This window comes from Poeciliopsis prolifica, unplaced genomic scaffold, assembly GCF_027474105.1.
Source record: "Poeciliopsis prolifica strain line A6 unplaced genomic scaffold, Auburn_PproV2 SCAFFOLD021, whole genome shotgun sequence".
Taxonomy (NCBI): Eukaryota; Metazoa; Chordata; class Actinopteri; order Cyprinodontiformes; family Poeciliidae; genus Poeciliopsis; species Poeciliopsis prolifica.
Window position 1 is genome coordinate 2867959 of NW_026562396.1, and position 16516 is coordinate 2884474.

General features: G+C 37.1%; 1 protein-coding gene across 1 annotated transcript in view; it reads right to left on the reverse strand.

Moving 5' to 3' along the window:
- Window positions 1-2157: 2157 nt before the first annotated feature.
- LOC129369604 (protein diaphanous homolog 3-like) overlaps window positions 2158-16516 on the reverse strand; it is a 147250-nt gene continuing 132891 nt past the window's right edge. Inside the window, exon 29 of the mRNA XM_055045118.1 lies at window positions 2158-3961. Within this exon, the coding sequence (XP_054901093.1) occupies window positions 3615-3961 (347 nt within the window). The 3' untranslated portion in view covers window positions 2158-3614. The remainder of the gene's footprint in view (window positions 3962-16516) is intronic.

Here is a 16516-nt window from a genome sequence, read left to right on the forward strand (position 1 = left end):
ATCCAGGTGTTTCTTCACCAACTTCTATCATTTCTTAATACTGGCAAATATGGACCTTGAGGGACTATACACAATCTTTTTTTCCGCTGTTACTAGCATATGGAAGTATGTTTTGCCTTTGTGCCCAACAGATGTCCAGATCTATCAGACTTCTCTCAGTCTGTTGGAACTTGTTTCTACATCAGCTGTTACCTTGCACTGTTTTAAATGACAACCAGAACAGTGGAAAACAAATCTAGGCAAGAATCCCTTTGGTATCTTTAAATAATCTTCCCATTTTTTGTGACATTAATTAACTTCACTTTGAAATCTCAGTTGCTTTAAGGATCACAGATCTGAGTAAAAGCAAGGTGTGAGGGGAGCACTGAATTTGATTGAAATGCCTCAACAAAAGCAAAAATCTAATGAAGTTTTGAGTGCTTTACGTTTATGTACATTAACATTTAAGGAAAGGCTCACAGAAATGTCTCTGCTACAGCAATGGTGTTTGCTTTTTTTTCCATGTTCTAAATTAGCAGAGCTCAATTTGTCCAAGCATATCTCAGCATTTGCATACTATACGTGACCTTTATGTGTAAAAAATATTGTCTGCAAATTTATTCCAAATCTGGTGGCATCTGTGTAGCTGGTGCAATGCTAATAACCCAAACAACATGGAAATCAAAAGTATGTTCCAGCATGCTAATTACCTGAGAAATACCACATATAAGAAACATAGGTGTGTGGGAATTGAGGATTAAAATAATCTCTAAAGTTAAAAAGAAAAACTCCAGCAATAAAAAAATATAGTTTACTCTTGGGTGAAGTGGAAAATGAAAAGGCAAGACAAAAAAAAAAAAGAAGCTTTTCCTCTAACTCACACATTGAACTGATGACTGCCAGACTGGTGTTCCAACCTCACAGAGAAGCATAAAACACCTCAGTTTGATTTTGAACTGAAGCGTGCTGCTGCCACCCGAAGCTATATCAAGGCCTCTGGAGGAGCTCAGTTAGCAACTGCTCTGCTTTCCCCAAACGGTTGTTTGCATCGCTGGGGAGATGTTTGTCTTTGGCTCTTTTCCAAATAAGGACAGTTGTGGCGCTCCCAGCACTGAATAGATTCACCAGCTGCCAGGCTAAAGCAAGCAGACCTCGCCAGATACTGGGTTAACTGGTCTGCAGCTTTCTCTTCCCCAACTGTTCATTCTTGTCTCTGCTTGGATTATAAAAGACTTCTGGGTTTAATCTTTAGTATAGTCATGTACGAGACATTTATGTAATGAAGGAGGCATATGTTCGGTGCTATGCTGTTTAGTCTTTTTTAAACACAGTCAAATTCACACAGGTTTTTCACAAGGTTTTAGTCTGCAGTTAAACTGTTGGAAATATTTAACCATCCAAAGGTATTAAAAAAAGAAGATAAATTACTTTTTTCATTTTCTATGTGGATGATGAGGGATTTAAAAAAAAATAAAATAAAATCTAGGTAACAGTTGAGTGAAATGAAGCCTATTGTTTGATCAATTATGTATACCGAAACAGAATTTCCCAGGAAGCCATGAAAGGTGCACGTCTTAAGGGGATGTACACCTCTCAGTCAGATGCAGATCGTCCCACCTCAGGTGTCAATATCGACCAAAATAGCTGCTGCTTTTACACAGAGGCTGTCTGCAGAGTGCATTTACAATATGCTCACACACCTGTTCCAGTACACATTATGATCAAGCAGTGAAATGAGCATTGTGTCTGTGGTTAAGTTGCTGCAGTGAAGACCAGTACTCCAGGGGATTACAAAAAGTTAGAAAAAAATTTTATATAAAAAAAAAAAAAATACACTGGAAGACAGACAGGTAACAGATGATCTGAACTCCCTGGAGCTGTGTTGATTGTCTCACACCATCCTCACCACAAACATGATTGGAGCTTTACTTGCTGACTGGTGCTGCAAACTGGTGTTCAGTGGTTGTGAGGTTGTCTGCACTTGTTAACAACTGGGAGGTGTTTTGATGGTTTTAAGCTTGTCAGGGTTTTTTTCAGGGTCAGGATGTGAGGATGTAGTCAGTGCTTACCTTCCTTTAAATCTGCTCCAGAACTACATGTATGATGACCATGAGCAATGCTAAAGATAAAAAAAAGTACATACACAGATGACATTACAAAAGAATATTCACAAAAGGCAAAAGAAAACTGCTTAAATTTTATTGTAAATATTTCAATAAAAGCGAATACAGATAGACAAAAACATGTATTTGACGAGTAATGACAGAAGGAATGTTAGAATGAAGATAAACGGCATCTTTAACAGCGCTCAGACAATACTTCGGCTTTTTCTGCAAATTTAGGGGAGGCACACAAAAATTATGAAAAATCAGTGTGCAGAGACAAAATACAAAAACAAATTGACATTTACTAGAAAAACTACACAATGTTTCATTTTAAAATGTTATACTTTTCTAGACTTAAATTTCTGCATGTCTTATATTTGTTTTTATACCTTTTTGGAAATCTCAGAAAATTTGATTAAATATTAGAAAACAAAAATGGAACTGTGTGGCATTCAATCTTTTTGTAAAAATGATAAAAATACAAGATTTGCTCACATTTGACCTGCATAAGAAACATTATTCGGTTCAACCAAGATTTAGAGTCAATAAAAAGTAGTGAAAAATTAAAAAAAACCTCAGCATTTAAATTTTGTATGGGTATATATTCAGTCAACAGGTCAAAAACCCAAATACAGATGTATAAAAAGGATTAAGGACAGATGTATCAAATCAAAGCATTTTATTTAAATATAAATCAACATAAGATAAACAATAGCAATAAAACAAATCACTATGTATATAGCAGTTTTAGATATTTGTCCTTTTTGGGGAAAAAAAGGAAGGAGAAAATCTAGAAAATGAAACATTTGATTATGAAAGAAAATACAGTTCTTTGAGGCGTTTTTAAGATTGTGCAGAAATCTTGATTTAAGTACCATTAAAGTATAATTATGGCTTAATTCTTTGTCCATTATATTTCATTATATACACTTTTAAAGGTTCTTGGAGTATAAAACATATCAAAATCTTAGAAAGGAGTAAAAGTACAAATATTGCAGAAGAAAAAAAAGCGTAAATGTTTTTATTAACAAATATAATTTATTGTGTTAAACTGCTAACATACAAAGCCAGCATCTAACGCACAATCTAAAAAAGCACTAATGTGAAAGTTTTCTGTAACACTGCAAATCTCTAGAATACATAGAGCTGCTTACTTCTATCTATTTTCTACTACGATGTGCTGCAGCTTCAACAGCTTTGCGTAAATGTACTATTTGTATTTGATATTATCATATCAGTATAGAGCTGAAATTGTCTGGTTGATATGTAGCTATGTTGGCAGTACACATATCAGGATCATATTCTGCTAAATCTTTTTGGATATAATTATGTTTTTAATTGCCGTTATGTAATGAAGGATTAAAATCCGAGTATTCAGACTCATTACTTTCATTGTACTAACTGTGTGGCGACTCCTTCCTCTATTTAGAAATGTTGGTCCTGTGAGATAATGTTTTATGCTCACATAAAAAGCATTTATTTATTTATTGCTGTATTGTAACATTTTCTTTCAGTGATAAGAAATTAATCTTACAATGCTCTGAGTCTGGCCAGTAGAGCCTCCACATCAGGTTCTCCGTTAGCGTCGGCGGCCGTCTGGAGGACGGGACTCTCCGCTTTCATTTCTGGCTTTCTCTCAGCCAGCTTGACCACTTCTCTGTCCGCCGCCCGTTCCCTGTCCAGCCCACGGCTGTCACCCGGAGTGTTTTTGTACTTTTGGCCCACTTCAGAACAGGTAGACACCTTGGCCCTGGCTACAGACGGATAGCCTTCAGATTCATTGCGCACCTCCCTGGCAGGGGGAGGTTTTGACGCCGCCGAGCTCGCATTTACATTCTGCCGGGAGCGAGACCTTTGCAAAGGTGCCTTGTTGTTTTCTGCGTGAGAAAAACAAAGGCAAAGGAGTGAGAACAATAGTGAAGAGAAGACGGAGGAGAGCAAGGAGGAGGGAAAGCGTGACTCGTTAAATGAATGAAAAGCCAGAGAGGTTAATCAGATTAAAGATTAAATTACAAAGAGGAGAGGCAGACGAGTGACTAGAAAATGTAGTGACAGTTACAACACAGCAAACATAAAAGTATTAGAAAGTAATAAGCACTTTAGCAAGCATGTTGACGTGCAAAATAAATGGTCATGCATACAGTTCTTCTGGATGAACAGACATAAATACAGTGTATATGCACATTGATGAGGATAGATTTTCTGCAGCAGACTGTGGCGTGCAGCCAACTCGCGATGATGAAATGGATATGGCTGATCAACTGCAACAGAAACTCAATAACATAGTATGTTGGCCTTTTCCAATCTCGTATTCTCTTTCACGTTTTCCTCACAAGTTGCCCCCGCAACTGGCTCCACCTCCCTCGTTTCCACCATCATCATCCATTCTCCTTTTGCAGCATCTCTGCTCGCACAAAAGTCCTCTCTATCTTTTCTTATTCCTCCAAAACATGTTTCCGGGCAGACAGTGGAACAGAGCGACGCCCAGATGCCAGAATCAGACCTGCATTCTGATTTATAATCCCTGTGAGTAGATCTTAGACTTCATCATCAGTATGTGCGCACTGGAAGAGGAGGCGAAATCCATATTCATGTGACCTTGAGTGTGAGACTGAGAGGAGCGGCGAAAGGAAAGGCGCCGGCGCATTTAAAGTTTCCCGAGCCTGAAATGTCTGGCAAACAGGAGTCAACACAGCAGAGCAGAACACAGCGACCCGCTCTGTCAGCCAATCGGTAATGAGTTTGGAGCGTGGCCAGTCAGTCATGACAGTGTGTTTTATGGGCCAAGCTGACGAATGACAAGGAACGTCCCTGAACACCACCTCTGACAAATAAATAAGGATAAAGGGAGCAGAGCCGGGAAGAAGGACCCCAAGTGCAAAATAAGCAAAGAAAGCCAACAATCACACACACACACAAAAAGCAAACAAGAGGCAGTGAGGGGCGAAATGAGTAGCATGTGTTTACTTTGCTGGTATGACTGAACATTAACCAGAGCTGAAGATTCAATCCTTGGATGACTGTCTCACTCTCTTTTTGCCTTTTCTTCCTGTTGTAACAGTCTGAACAGTAACAGCTAACAATTACTCTCCGCAGTCTATCCGTTCCCAGTTTGCCCATCACATCCTGTTCTTTTGTCCTCCCTCTAAAACTCTGGCATCTGCAGCTGTCTTTCTTAGCAGCACCACACAAACATTCTTCCTTAACACATAAAAAAAAAAAATCTCTCAAATTCAAAGCTGAAGCTGTGAGAACAATGCATTGTGTTATTAAGTATTTGCATTTTGACATCTCTTTTAAACCAACACCAGGGAAAAAGGACAGATATTCATTGTGAAGAAATTTTAGGATGAATTTTTATTAGCATACATTTTAATCTCACTTTCAGGACTTCAAGCAGCCTTAATTATTATTTCTGAAAATCTACAATATGTGGTATCATTACATATCTACATTTTGCACTACAAAAAGAAGCAAAAATAGGAAAAATGCATGCTTGAATAAGATGTTTTATCTAAAAACCCATTTTTTCCCTTCTTTTCCTAACAGGGATTTGACTTTAGCACTGAAGATGATCAAAGAACTGGCAAGTTCAGTTCTTTCCTCATTCTGCCTGCCTGTGACACCAAACTGCCCCATCCTTTGAAGCTTCCCGAGCTTCTCAACATATGCCTTCATCTAAGCTGTAAAACACATCAGAGAAATGTAAAACATACCTAATCTCACAGGTTGGACTCATTTAACAAACAGCTGACAAAGGGTGGAAGGGAGAACAAGTCAAGTCAAATTTTAATCAAATTTGCTGCTCTGGACAGCCTTGGGTTTGAACACTAGACCAGCACAGGTTTTCCATAGAACGCATGCTGCGACAGCGCGGGCAGCAAAGAAAAGATCAATCTGGTCTCCAAGCACGTACCAAATCAAATTTAAATAGGTTCTCGGATACCATGTCAGTGACCCAAACCACAGTAACTGGCCGACTAATGGTGGTAAGGGCGCTACATTAATCAATATTGAACTGTTTTAAGGTTAATTAGTGATTGCATGAACAACTTTCTAAACAATTCAACTAAACATTTAGGCACGCTTGCAAGCACTGAAGTTCGATCACCTGACTGTTTGAAAAAAGTACATTGTAAGCTGACTGCCCACATGGCACATGCGAGACATAGAAAGTCAATCTTTATTTCTTTTTAAATCAGCTCAACTTTTCTCACATTTTGACCTTGTTAGCATACTTTTATTCCGATATGCCTCTGTTTATGGCACGATGGGAAATATCAAGAGAGCAGTTTCTAAAAAAAAAAAAGAAAAAATAGTCGAGCCAGAGATGCAGATTAGTGCGTCCATTACCACTTTTACACCCGGCTGATGTTAAATCACAGAATTAAGGCTTGTGGGAGGAGGTCAGAGTTTGCTAGAGAAGGGGGCCTGACTGATTAGCAACACTTTTCAAAATGATCAGCATGGACATCTGATCAGATTTGGAGCAGAAAAAGACAAATTATTTCTCCCACACTTAACAGACCTCAACCCCCATTCCTCCTAAAAAAAAAAACAACAACAACAAAAGCAAGAGTTCTCCATAAATAATTAGATATAACAAAAAGAGTATTCAGTAGAATCCCCATGGATGCTTTCTGCTTTTATATATTGACAGCTCTCTGGCGTTTATCTTAATTGTCGTTCAGTTTCAGCTCTAAGAAAAATAATTTGGTGCATGTCCGTGTAAATTGGGTAGTTTTTTTTTTGTTTGTTTGTTTCACTTACTGCCTTTGACCAACAGCAGTTATGGGGAAATAGGATTAGCTTTTTTTGTTTCCTGCAGCAATAATGGTGTCTTAGAGCTGCAGTTTCCTTTTAAAACCGTTGATGGTTAAGATAGACGAATATTGCTTTTGTGTTCTTTTAAATGATTGACAGGATATCTGGAATATGTACTCTAATCTATGTATGAAAACAGAATACTGATTTTCCAATATCAGCACTCATCTTTACACTTTGAAGTGGCAGTCCATTCGAAAGCTTTTCCTGTCCCATAAGCCTGAGAAAAAGAGCTATGTTCAATTTTCACAAAGCAACAAACAGCACTCCACATTTCCGTTCATAAGATCATTTGTTCCATTTATATTTGTAGCTTCCAATAATGCAGATGAGCCTGAACTCGTTCATCTCCCTCCACCTCCCAGGTGTTCTCCTCCTGTGTGGAAAAGTTGGTACGCAGGCAGGAGACAGTGAATTATGCAACAAAACCTGGCTGCATATTTCACTGTGTGATTCAAAAAGCCATAGTGCCATATTTGCAGTAACAATAAACTCATCTATTTGACTGGCTGTGAAGAGACTGGGACAAAACAGTCAACAGATTCGGAAGACCACTATTTTCCAGAGTGCAAACCATAAACACAATGTGATTGTACTAAAATACCAGTCTATCACAAACTTCAGTCCAACGCTGCCCTTTAGTTTCCTGGAAGGCAGACTTGAGAAGAAAAACATTGATAAACGAGCTGGCAGACGGAACTTCTCGCTTTCAGCTTCTCTGCAAAATGCTCTTTAAAATTGAGTCTCAAAGCCCAGAGCCTTTTACCCAGCGACTGACACCGCTTCTGTTGCAGCAGAAGACAAGTAAAATCTCAAATCAAACAGACATGTTGCAATTCTAAATGGCTTGAAAGCATCACTGGGAATTTCAAGATGGAACAATAGTGGATTTGCCACATATCTAATAAGACGGCATTCTGTGTAAACGTAAAGGGCCAAACGAAACATTTGTTTATTTTTCCCTTCCCCCTGCACATAACTGCTGAAGGAAACACACACTTTCTCCTTGCTTAGATCATTTGGTCCGTTTGCATTTGCCTGTTCAAATATAGATGTAGATGAGCCTCTCCTCTGCTCTTTTTTTTCTGTCATCTTTTATGACATTGGGTGCATTTGATCACTTTAAGAAGAGAGTAGTCATGAAGACTCAGAAAGAGGCACAGACAGTGAAGGGATGTTTTCCCTCAAAGCAATGACTGACACAACGAGTTAAACTTAGCAAGATCAAACATATACTTACTTACACCTGCCATAAATCAAAACGCAGCTTGTTGGCAATGTGTGTTCAGTGTACATGTTGACTTTCCCGACTGTCTTTTACATTTGCAAGTGCACTTGAATCATGCAACAAACAACAAAACCTTTAAAGAAACGGGAATAGTTCAAAATATAAATAAACAAATATTTCAACCAGCGATTAAACTGTCAAGTGTTTGATTACTTTTTAATAGGAGGTTTAGGAAAACAGCAAGAAATTTTCTAAGCCAGTTTTTCACGGCCATAGTTAACACTTTCTAATTGCTCTTTTTGTACAAACTGACAAAAATAAATAAAGCGGAAATACTCTCGCAGGCTAAAATCAGAATAGCTGACATGTTTTCCGCTAAATAAACGTAATAATGACTGCGCTGTCTAGTAATTATTATATGAAAGGGATTTTTTTTTTTTTCTGAAGCGCCTGTTGATAATGTGCAACATATACAATGATGCAGCCTTAATCTGCAGCTACTATGTCTGGGAGGATACATTTATCTTTTAATTTCATACTTTCTAGGCATTTCGATGCTGACTCAATAAGAAAAGCAATGATTTAACAAATGTAAGTGCTACTACAGCTTTTGATGATTTTGCTTATTATTTAAACAGGGTGGGAAAAAGCTATATCATCAGCTTTTATAGGCTCTATTATTGTATGCTTAAAAATAAATAACTTCAAAAGAAAATTATGTATGGTGTAGCAGATTTTATTATAAGAAGTCTGATGTATCTAATAAAGGAGGGTTTTTCAAAGTTAATTATAATACATTCTATTTAACTTTGATGCATTTAAAAATATAAAACAAAAATCTGAGTGTAAAAAATAATAAAGGGGAGGATTGATAAAAAAAAAAAAAAGCTTTATGTAGTTTTAAAATTTTATTCACCAACTGTTTACCAAGGTTCCAAATTAAAAAGCAGAAAAAAAACTTACTGAAATGATTAGATAAATCATTTGAGAAAACCTAAATACAAATAACAAAGCATCTTGTGAAATTATTTACAAGTCTCCACTGTGGCTGAGGAGAAATTGTTTAACAGCTTTGGCAACATTTCTTTAGTTCAGTGAAGTGTATAGACTCATCTTTTCACAACCTTCATTCAAAAAGGTTTGGATATGGACTCTGATTGGACCAAAATGCAGTGCCTGTGGATTTTGTTGCTAACTTTCAATCAATACTCAATTTGTAAAGCTCTGACCTGCCAATAAAGTTTTTGGCCTAATTTGATTTCGCTTTCTAATTTCTCCTATCAACAACAAGAAATCATTTTTTTCCACTTACTGTCTGAATTGAAAATGTACTGTCTAAATATGTTTATGGTAAAATAAAACATTATGTCAAAAATCCCTAATTCCCATAGTGTTGTCTATTTAGCCAATGTCAGAGTCTCTTTTTAAAGAAGACTGACATCTTTAAAAGAAAAAGTCAGAAGAAATCAGACAACATCCATCTTAATGTGGATGTTATGATCCTTCCTGGTTCAGTTTAGGTATCAGTGATGTTTGATTTGTGAAAATGCCCAATATTGTAACTGAGCCCGACAACACGGTAACTTTGATCATGTCTGACTGCCATCACTAGTTGGATTTTCTGTGAATCTCAAATGTAATTCACCGACACTCTTTTCGGTCGCTCTTTAGTAGATTTGTTGCTGTGCCTGGGATGATTATCTGGTAACATTATACGACTTCACTACTGTTTGTCTGTCAACAATTAGTACAAGAAAACAGATTCAGCAACTAAATGGCTTATTTTTATATTCAGACTAGAAAAAATGCTCGAAAGGAAGAAAACAGCCTAAGATAAGCAAACAGTGTTAACTTTCACAGCTTTGATGAATGGTTGTACAAGTTCAGACAGCAGTTGGAAAACAAACCTCATTATTTTGTCTAAAAGAATAAAATTTTATATTTTGTGACTTTGAAAGCGAAGGACTTGCATTTAAAGAAAAGTTACATTTTGGTTTGATCTCTAAAGTTAAGCATTTGGCAGTGTCACAAAGCAAGACTTCTAAGACGTAAACACTAGCAGACAGCTTGTTAGCATTCCTGTGTGTATCCTGGGTAGGCCGGCTGTAATTAAAGATCGTTATGGGGCAATGCAACAATCACCTAAGGTTTGTCCCTTGTTTGTTGGTTGTAGCCTGTTGTGTGTGTGCACACTGATCTTTCTGCAGACTTTGTCACAGAGAAAAAAAAATATCAAACGGGATTAAACATGAGAAGCAGAAGGCACTGAAAGGTGAGTGGAAAGAAAACAAGAGGGGAGGAAAAGTAATAATTAGGAAGAAGATGACAGGGTGGACAGAACCAACAGCCCAGAGACAGTGGCATGATTTGGACTCAATGACTATAATTTGTACTAGACTGAAATAAAGTAGAAAAAGTGAAGGTGTTATAAAGATGAGGCAGAAGAGAAAACAGAGCAGGCTTGGAGATGGATTGTTGAAAGAGAAACGTCGCAGTCCCTCTGGGTAATGTGAAAACAGCACTGTTTTAGGTGACTGAGGTGTTCTTTGCTCTAATGCATGTCAAAGTGTTATCCTTTGTTAAGTTGTGATTTAACACCCTCCGCTCTTGTATCCTTTTTAACACATTCAACAATCTCAAGCACTACTGTGGATGCACATGTAACACACACAAAAGAATGTGCAAAAAATAAAAATATTCCAGGAAACTTAGAAATATGAAGAACTCTGCTGTTTAATTAAAACTTAGAAAATTCCACTTGAGAACAGAAAAAAAAAATAAATAAAAAAACCACTTACATTGCTTTTGCTGCTTTCAGAGGCCTTCATTTAGAAGGTTTTTGGGTTGGTTGTGTTTTTGACTATGTTTTCAATAAATAAAATTAAACAAAAGAAAGAAAACATAGGCGCTAACAAAATGTAAAGTTTATGCAGTCCAAATAATTATTGCAGTAAAGTAGAATTTTACATATAATGACAGTAATATCTATCATAAAAAGCATTAGTTAGCATTTTTTAAAAGTCTGATTTAAACACAATTTGACAAAGGTCAAATTTACATAACTTATTACAAAATGGCAACTTGTAAATGTGCTTTTGAATGGAAAAAAAAAAAAGACTAACTCCATTTATACAGTCTGAGAGAGTTCTCTGTAAATATAAAACTAAATAAATGATCTCTGAGAGTTTAACATAAAGCCACAAAATGTTGAATGATATATCAGTGATCTGTGACCACCATGAGTGGAGTCTGTGTAAGTGGCTCAGAAGAGAGAACGGTCAGTGGTTGCTTGACATTTATAGGTCACCCTGTGACTACAGTCTTGTAAGAATTTTCTTAATGGATATGACAAAGACCTTTTCACACAGAAGTGTACAGACAAAACAGAAGACATCTTCAATATGTCATATTTGTTTAACTGCGTTATCTGAGAAACTGTGGATTTAGGTGTGTATATACAGAGGCATAACATTTGGACCGCTGGCCCAAAATGAAATAATTTCCTTTTTTTATTATTTGCGCTACAAAAACAGCTCCAGTCAGTCAGTACATGGAAAGAGGACATCTGGGGGCTTTCATTTTTAAATGGTGGTTTGGGCCCTGCGGGATCTGAGGTGGGATCTTTGTGGATTAGGTTTCCTTCCCGCAGATGTCATCAAGTCCCGTAACATTGGTACTTGGGGTGTTTGGAGGCAGGATAAACATCTCAGACTCTTTGACATCTTCTTTGAGCCACCTCTAAGAAGATTCAGCACGACCCACTTCAGCCCCGGCTGCTGTTACGGTGAAATGTTGCTGCTGCTGTGTTGGAAATAGGACCACTATTCTAAAAATGTGTCAGGTTCCCCTGACAGGACATTGTGGTGCAACAAGACGGGTAATAATTTAACTGTGGCTATAATGCAATGTCTGATTTGTTCATCAATGTTAAAAGAACAAGGCATTAATAGTGTTGTTAGAATAATTGACTGCTTAAATCCAACAAGACAAATCTGTTGGATATGAAAAGCCTGCGCTCAAGTCCGTTGGCTGAAAGTTTGAACCTAAACCTGCGTGCACTGCAGCCAAGCATGACATTGCATTAACACGCCATGGTGGACCCAATGCTGCTTTCAAAGCAAGCCTGCATTCCTGCTACTAGCACTTCTACCATGTACACATTGGATCATACTGCCAAAACACCCAGCAGAGGACAGAAAACAGCAAAGCCAAAACAGATGAAAAACGTTTCTTTCATGTAGCCGAAAATCAATCTTTTGACCATCAGCAGATAAAGATATGAGAACACATGATAAAAGTAGTTTCCATGTTCTGATGGCACAAATAGATCAATACAAGCAAAATCTCAGCAACGTAATGCACACCCATAACTAGATACAAAATAAAAGAGTAAATATATTATGTAATAATTATTAAGTTATTATAAAGAGAAAAACATTATAATAGCATTGCATTATGGCTTGAGGGATGAATAATCTTTGAGAAATAAGGACTTTTAAATTAATCTCAAGAGAGCTACATGTCACTGTGAGATGAAAGATTAACAAAAAGTCATGGTCATCAAACCTGCAAATATGAACTTTGCATACACTGGTGTAGAAAAAGAGGTGAAATTCTTCATGGAGCACAAATTACTTTGCCTGCTTTACAAAGTGGAAAGACACCTGGCAGATGGTTCCTGCAACCTAGTCTCTTACTCCCGCTTTAAACTAATTATTTCTACATGCAGGGTAATGGACTGAGAATGTTTCTTTATACAAGGACATCATCATTTCCTGGGGTCTCTCATCTCTGTTTGTTTGCCGCACACACACAGAAAAGCAGACATCAGACACAAACATAGGAAGACAGCCTGACAGACACACATCACTGCATTGAAGCAGACACACACGCACACACACCCACACACACAAATACACCAATGTGGTCTACTCCCAATAAGCACCAACTGTTTTACAGATACAGGTTTAGAGCAAGTGCACTCTGCTGCAACTGGCATGAATTAAACATGTCTTGGTTTCAGGCTCCGCTACCTGTTGTTGTTGTTTGTGTGGTTACTGCTGGTAAATATCCCCAGCAGTCGTAACCTAATGCATATGTATTTCCCCTCGGTGAGTTCACACTAACTAAGGATTTCTATCAGCCGCTTTTCTCTCGCAGTGTACACCTGTCACACAAACAGGGAGGAAAATATTGATCCTTCACATGCCTCCAGCCTCAAAGCTGCAACTCATTCGCAACTCAGAAAGACAGAAGCACACATTTCTCTGTTAGCTTTCAATCAGTCAGCTCCAAGAAATAATAAACTTATTAGACTGAAAGGTTTATGAAAAGCATGTCCGGAGGACTATGTCTCATTATGCGCAGAGGCTCACTGAAATGGCAGGGAACACTGTTAATTTTGGGCGGAAAAAAATCTGAATACTTAAGACAGTTTTAGAAATCTTTTTTATAATGAGCAACAACAGTTTGAATGTGGTCAACAATAGTTTAGGATATAAAATGCACAAGAAAATCCCACTATTATGATAAGAGAAAAAAGCATCTAAATAAACATGCACTGATAATTGGTTTCAAGATAGAAATTAGCCTGTTATGAGCAAACACTAAAAATCTTTAAATTAGTTATTTTCCTTTATTTCTGAACATTTTGGTTGCAGCTTCATATTCTGAGGTAGGGGGAAAATATTCAGAGAGAAGAATAAGCTCCACTTCATCATACTCTTCTCAAACAGATTGTTGTCTTTATTGTTTTTTTTTAAATAGGCTCTGACTCTATGCAGGGATATGCTTACATCCAAAAAGGCTTTTCATCTTTATGTTTCATTCTCACTTACGTCCTCATCGAAATAAATACCAGTAGATGTTTTAAGTTCATATTGCTTTTTCCTGTTCGGTGGCTCACTTTTATTGCAGATGGTCATAAACAAAGTGAGCAACCATATGCTTTTCTTGCACATTGTTCAGCTCACTCTTGGAATAATATGTTTCTACACAGTGTAACGCTAACATGATTAAAATGAAGCCCTAATAACACTTAAGTTATTTTTTAACTCTTTGCTTCTTAATGTTTAACCTGTAGAACTATTCAACTTGACAATGTTATGTAAAGACTTTGATGTAGATGTATAATAATTTCATGTCTAGCTGAACTTAAAAACAAGAAGAACATTTAGTCCTGCTGCCTCATCTTGGTGGCATTATTTTCAAACCTCTACAGGCAACATGTGCCGATTATCCTCAGTCTTTACAGTAACTGCTGATTCAATACTTCTACGTCCAATTGAAGTGTTTTATTGTTTGCCTCTTTTATTCCCAGTTTTTTTTCCACTGCCGTTGTTTGCACTGCCAGCTGAGGGGTTGTGTTTAACACTCGGGCCGACTCTGACAGCTCTCAATATGCAGGGCCAGTCCTGCCATGCAGACTTATGAATTCCAAACAGCCTGGAGTCATGCTCCATATTTCATTGAAGTTGAATATTTAAAAAGATCAACCCACTCAAAACCCTATAAAACCTATCGTTCTGGGGCCTTGTGTCCTAAAAATAAATCGCATCTGCCATATCATATTACAGACAGCCACATCAGCCACCATCTCTTAAGCATTTTCCTCTCTGTGTTCCCTTTTCTCTCTCTGACAAAACCCATCTGGTAACCAGCCTGTCTCCATCAACACAGGTTTTCCTCTCTGAAAAAACAAAACAAAAAATCATGCACTTCCTTCTGCCTCCTTGAAATCATTCACTTCCCCTTTATTTTGTCCTGTCTGAAAATCACAAGTTTCTTTTTAGTTTTTGCTGCTACTCATTCGTCAGCTGTCCTTCAACCCCAACTCTTTGTACAGAACCACAGATCACCAGCGCAGATGTGAAAAGTTCTCCATTTCATTCAAAAAGCAAAATGGGAAAAGTGTTCCAAAAACTCCCCCAAAAAACAAAAAACAAAAACTAAATATAGTACAATTACTTGAAACAGACAGTCAACGACAGCATATAATTAATCAGATCAAAAAGTGCCATAGATTAATATTGAGAATAGATCACTATGTCAAAATGTCAACTTTTAACAAAAGTCCACTGGGTGTACAGTAATTTGGATGCTTGGATAATTTTTCAGCTGTTTTAGCATTAATTAAGATGACATTATTTTTATGATGTCATCTTACAATAAGATGACATCAAAGGTCAGAAACTTAAATTCTTCAGCATCGTGCATTCCACGTTCCTTCACTCGTCCTTTGAGGCTATTGTTTCCTCTGCACCACTTTGCATCATAGTTTGTCCTTCCACTAAACTTTTCATAAACATGGCTGGAGCCTTGGCTACAAAAGTCTTAGCTAGATCCTTTAGGAGTAACTTTTAGTCCTAAACAATCAAATTATCATGATTGTTTAGGACATAACATTTCTGTATATCAAATTATTTAGTTGGTCTTATGCAATGCTCAAGATTTAGGATTTCATTAGCTCGAAGATAAATCACCTACATTTACAAAAACAAATACATTATACATAGTAATCTGTGTGCAATCAATGTCAGTCTCAAATATTGACCTAAATGAGTGAAATAAAAACATTTGTTCATTTTACACTGGCCTTTTATAGACTCTTTTAAATGAAATCATTTGTAGGGCTGAAACGATTCCTCGAGAAAGATGTATCTGCCTCGAAGCTTCTTTAAATTATGTTTTATTATGAAGTGCACCATGTTCTGCCTGGATCACTATTTGTGGTGGGCAGCGCTCTTCTGCCTATGAGTTGTTGTGAAGTACTAGCAGCATGGTGTTGAATTGTGCTGCGTTTTGTGAGAGCTTGGGGAGAAATAAGGATTGCTAAATTTTGTGGCACGGTAGTTGGAGTACAACAGAGGAACTGCGTCAGCAAAGTTTTGGAACGGTATGAAATGCACTGAGAAAGAGAGAGTGAGAGAGATCTGATTCCTCGATTAATCGTAAAAATATTCTATAGACTACAGAATTGCGGAAATATTTTTTTACAACAGCCCTAAACATTTGTGTATGAAATTCTTGTTTTTGCATTGTTTGCCATTTTTATTACATTCATACATGTTTTTGTATTGACAAGTTATATGACTTAAAATCATACTAACATTTTTCCAAAACCTTGGCCAAAATGGTGCATTTGTTACCGAACAAAATGGCCGACAAAGTGATCTACACCCTTTTGTGGGATAAAGAAAAATGAAGAAATTACAAAACTCTGATGAATAAAGCATACTAATGTCCCTTCATGCATTGTCAGTTGCCTACATGTATATTGTGACTTCTTCAAGAGTTGAAGCCCTATTGCATTTTGTGTACAGACTTTACTGTGGGTTGGTGAAAATTTAAATATAAATGAACAATGGAGACTCCATCTAGA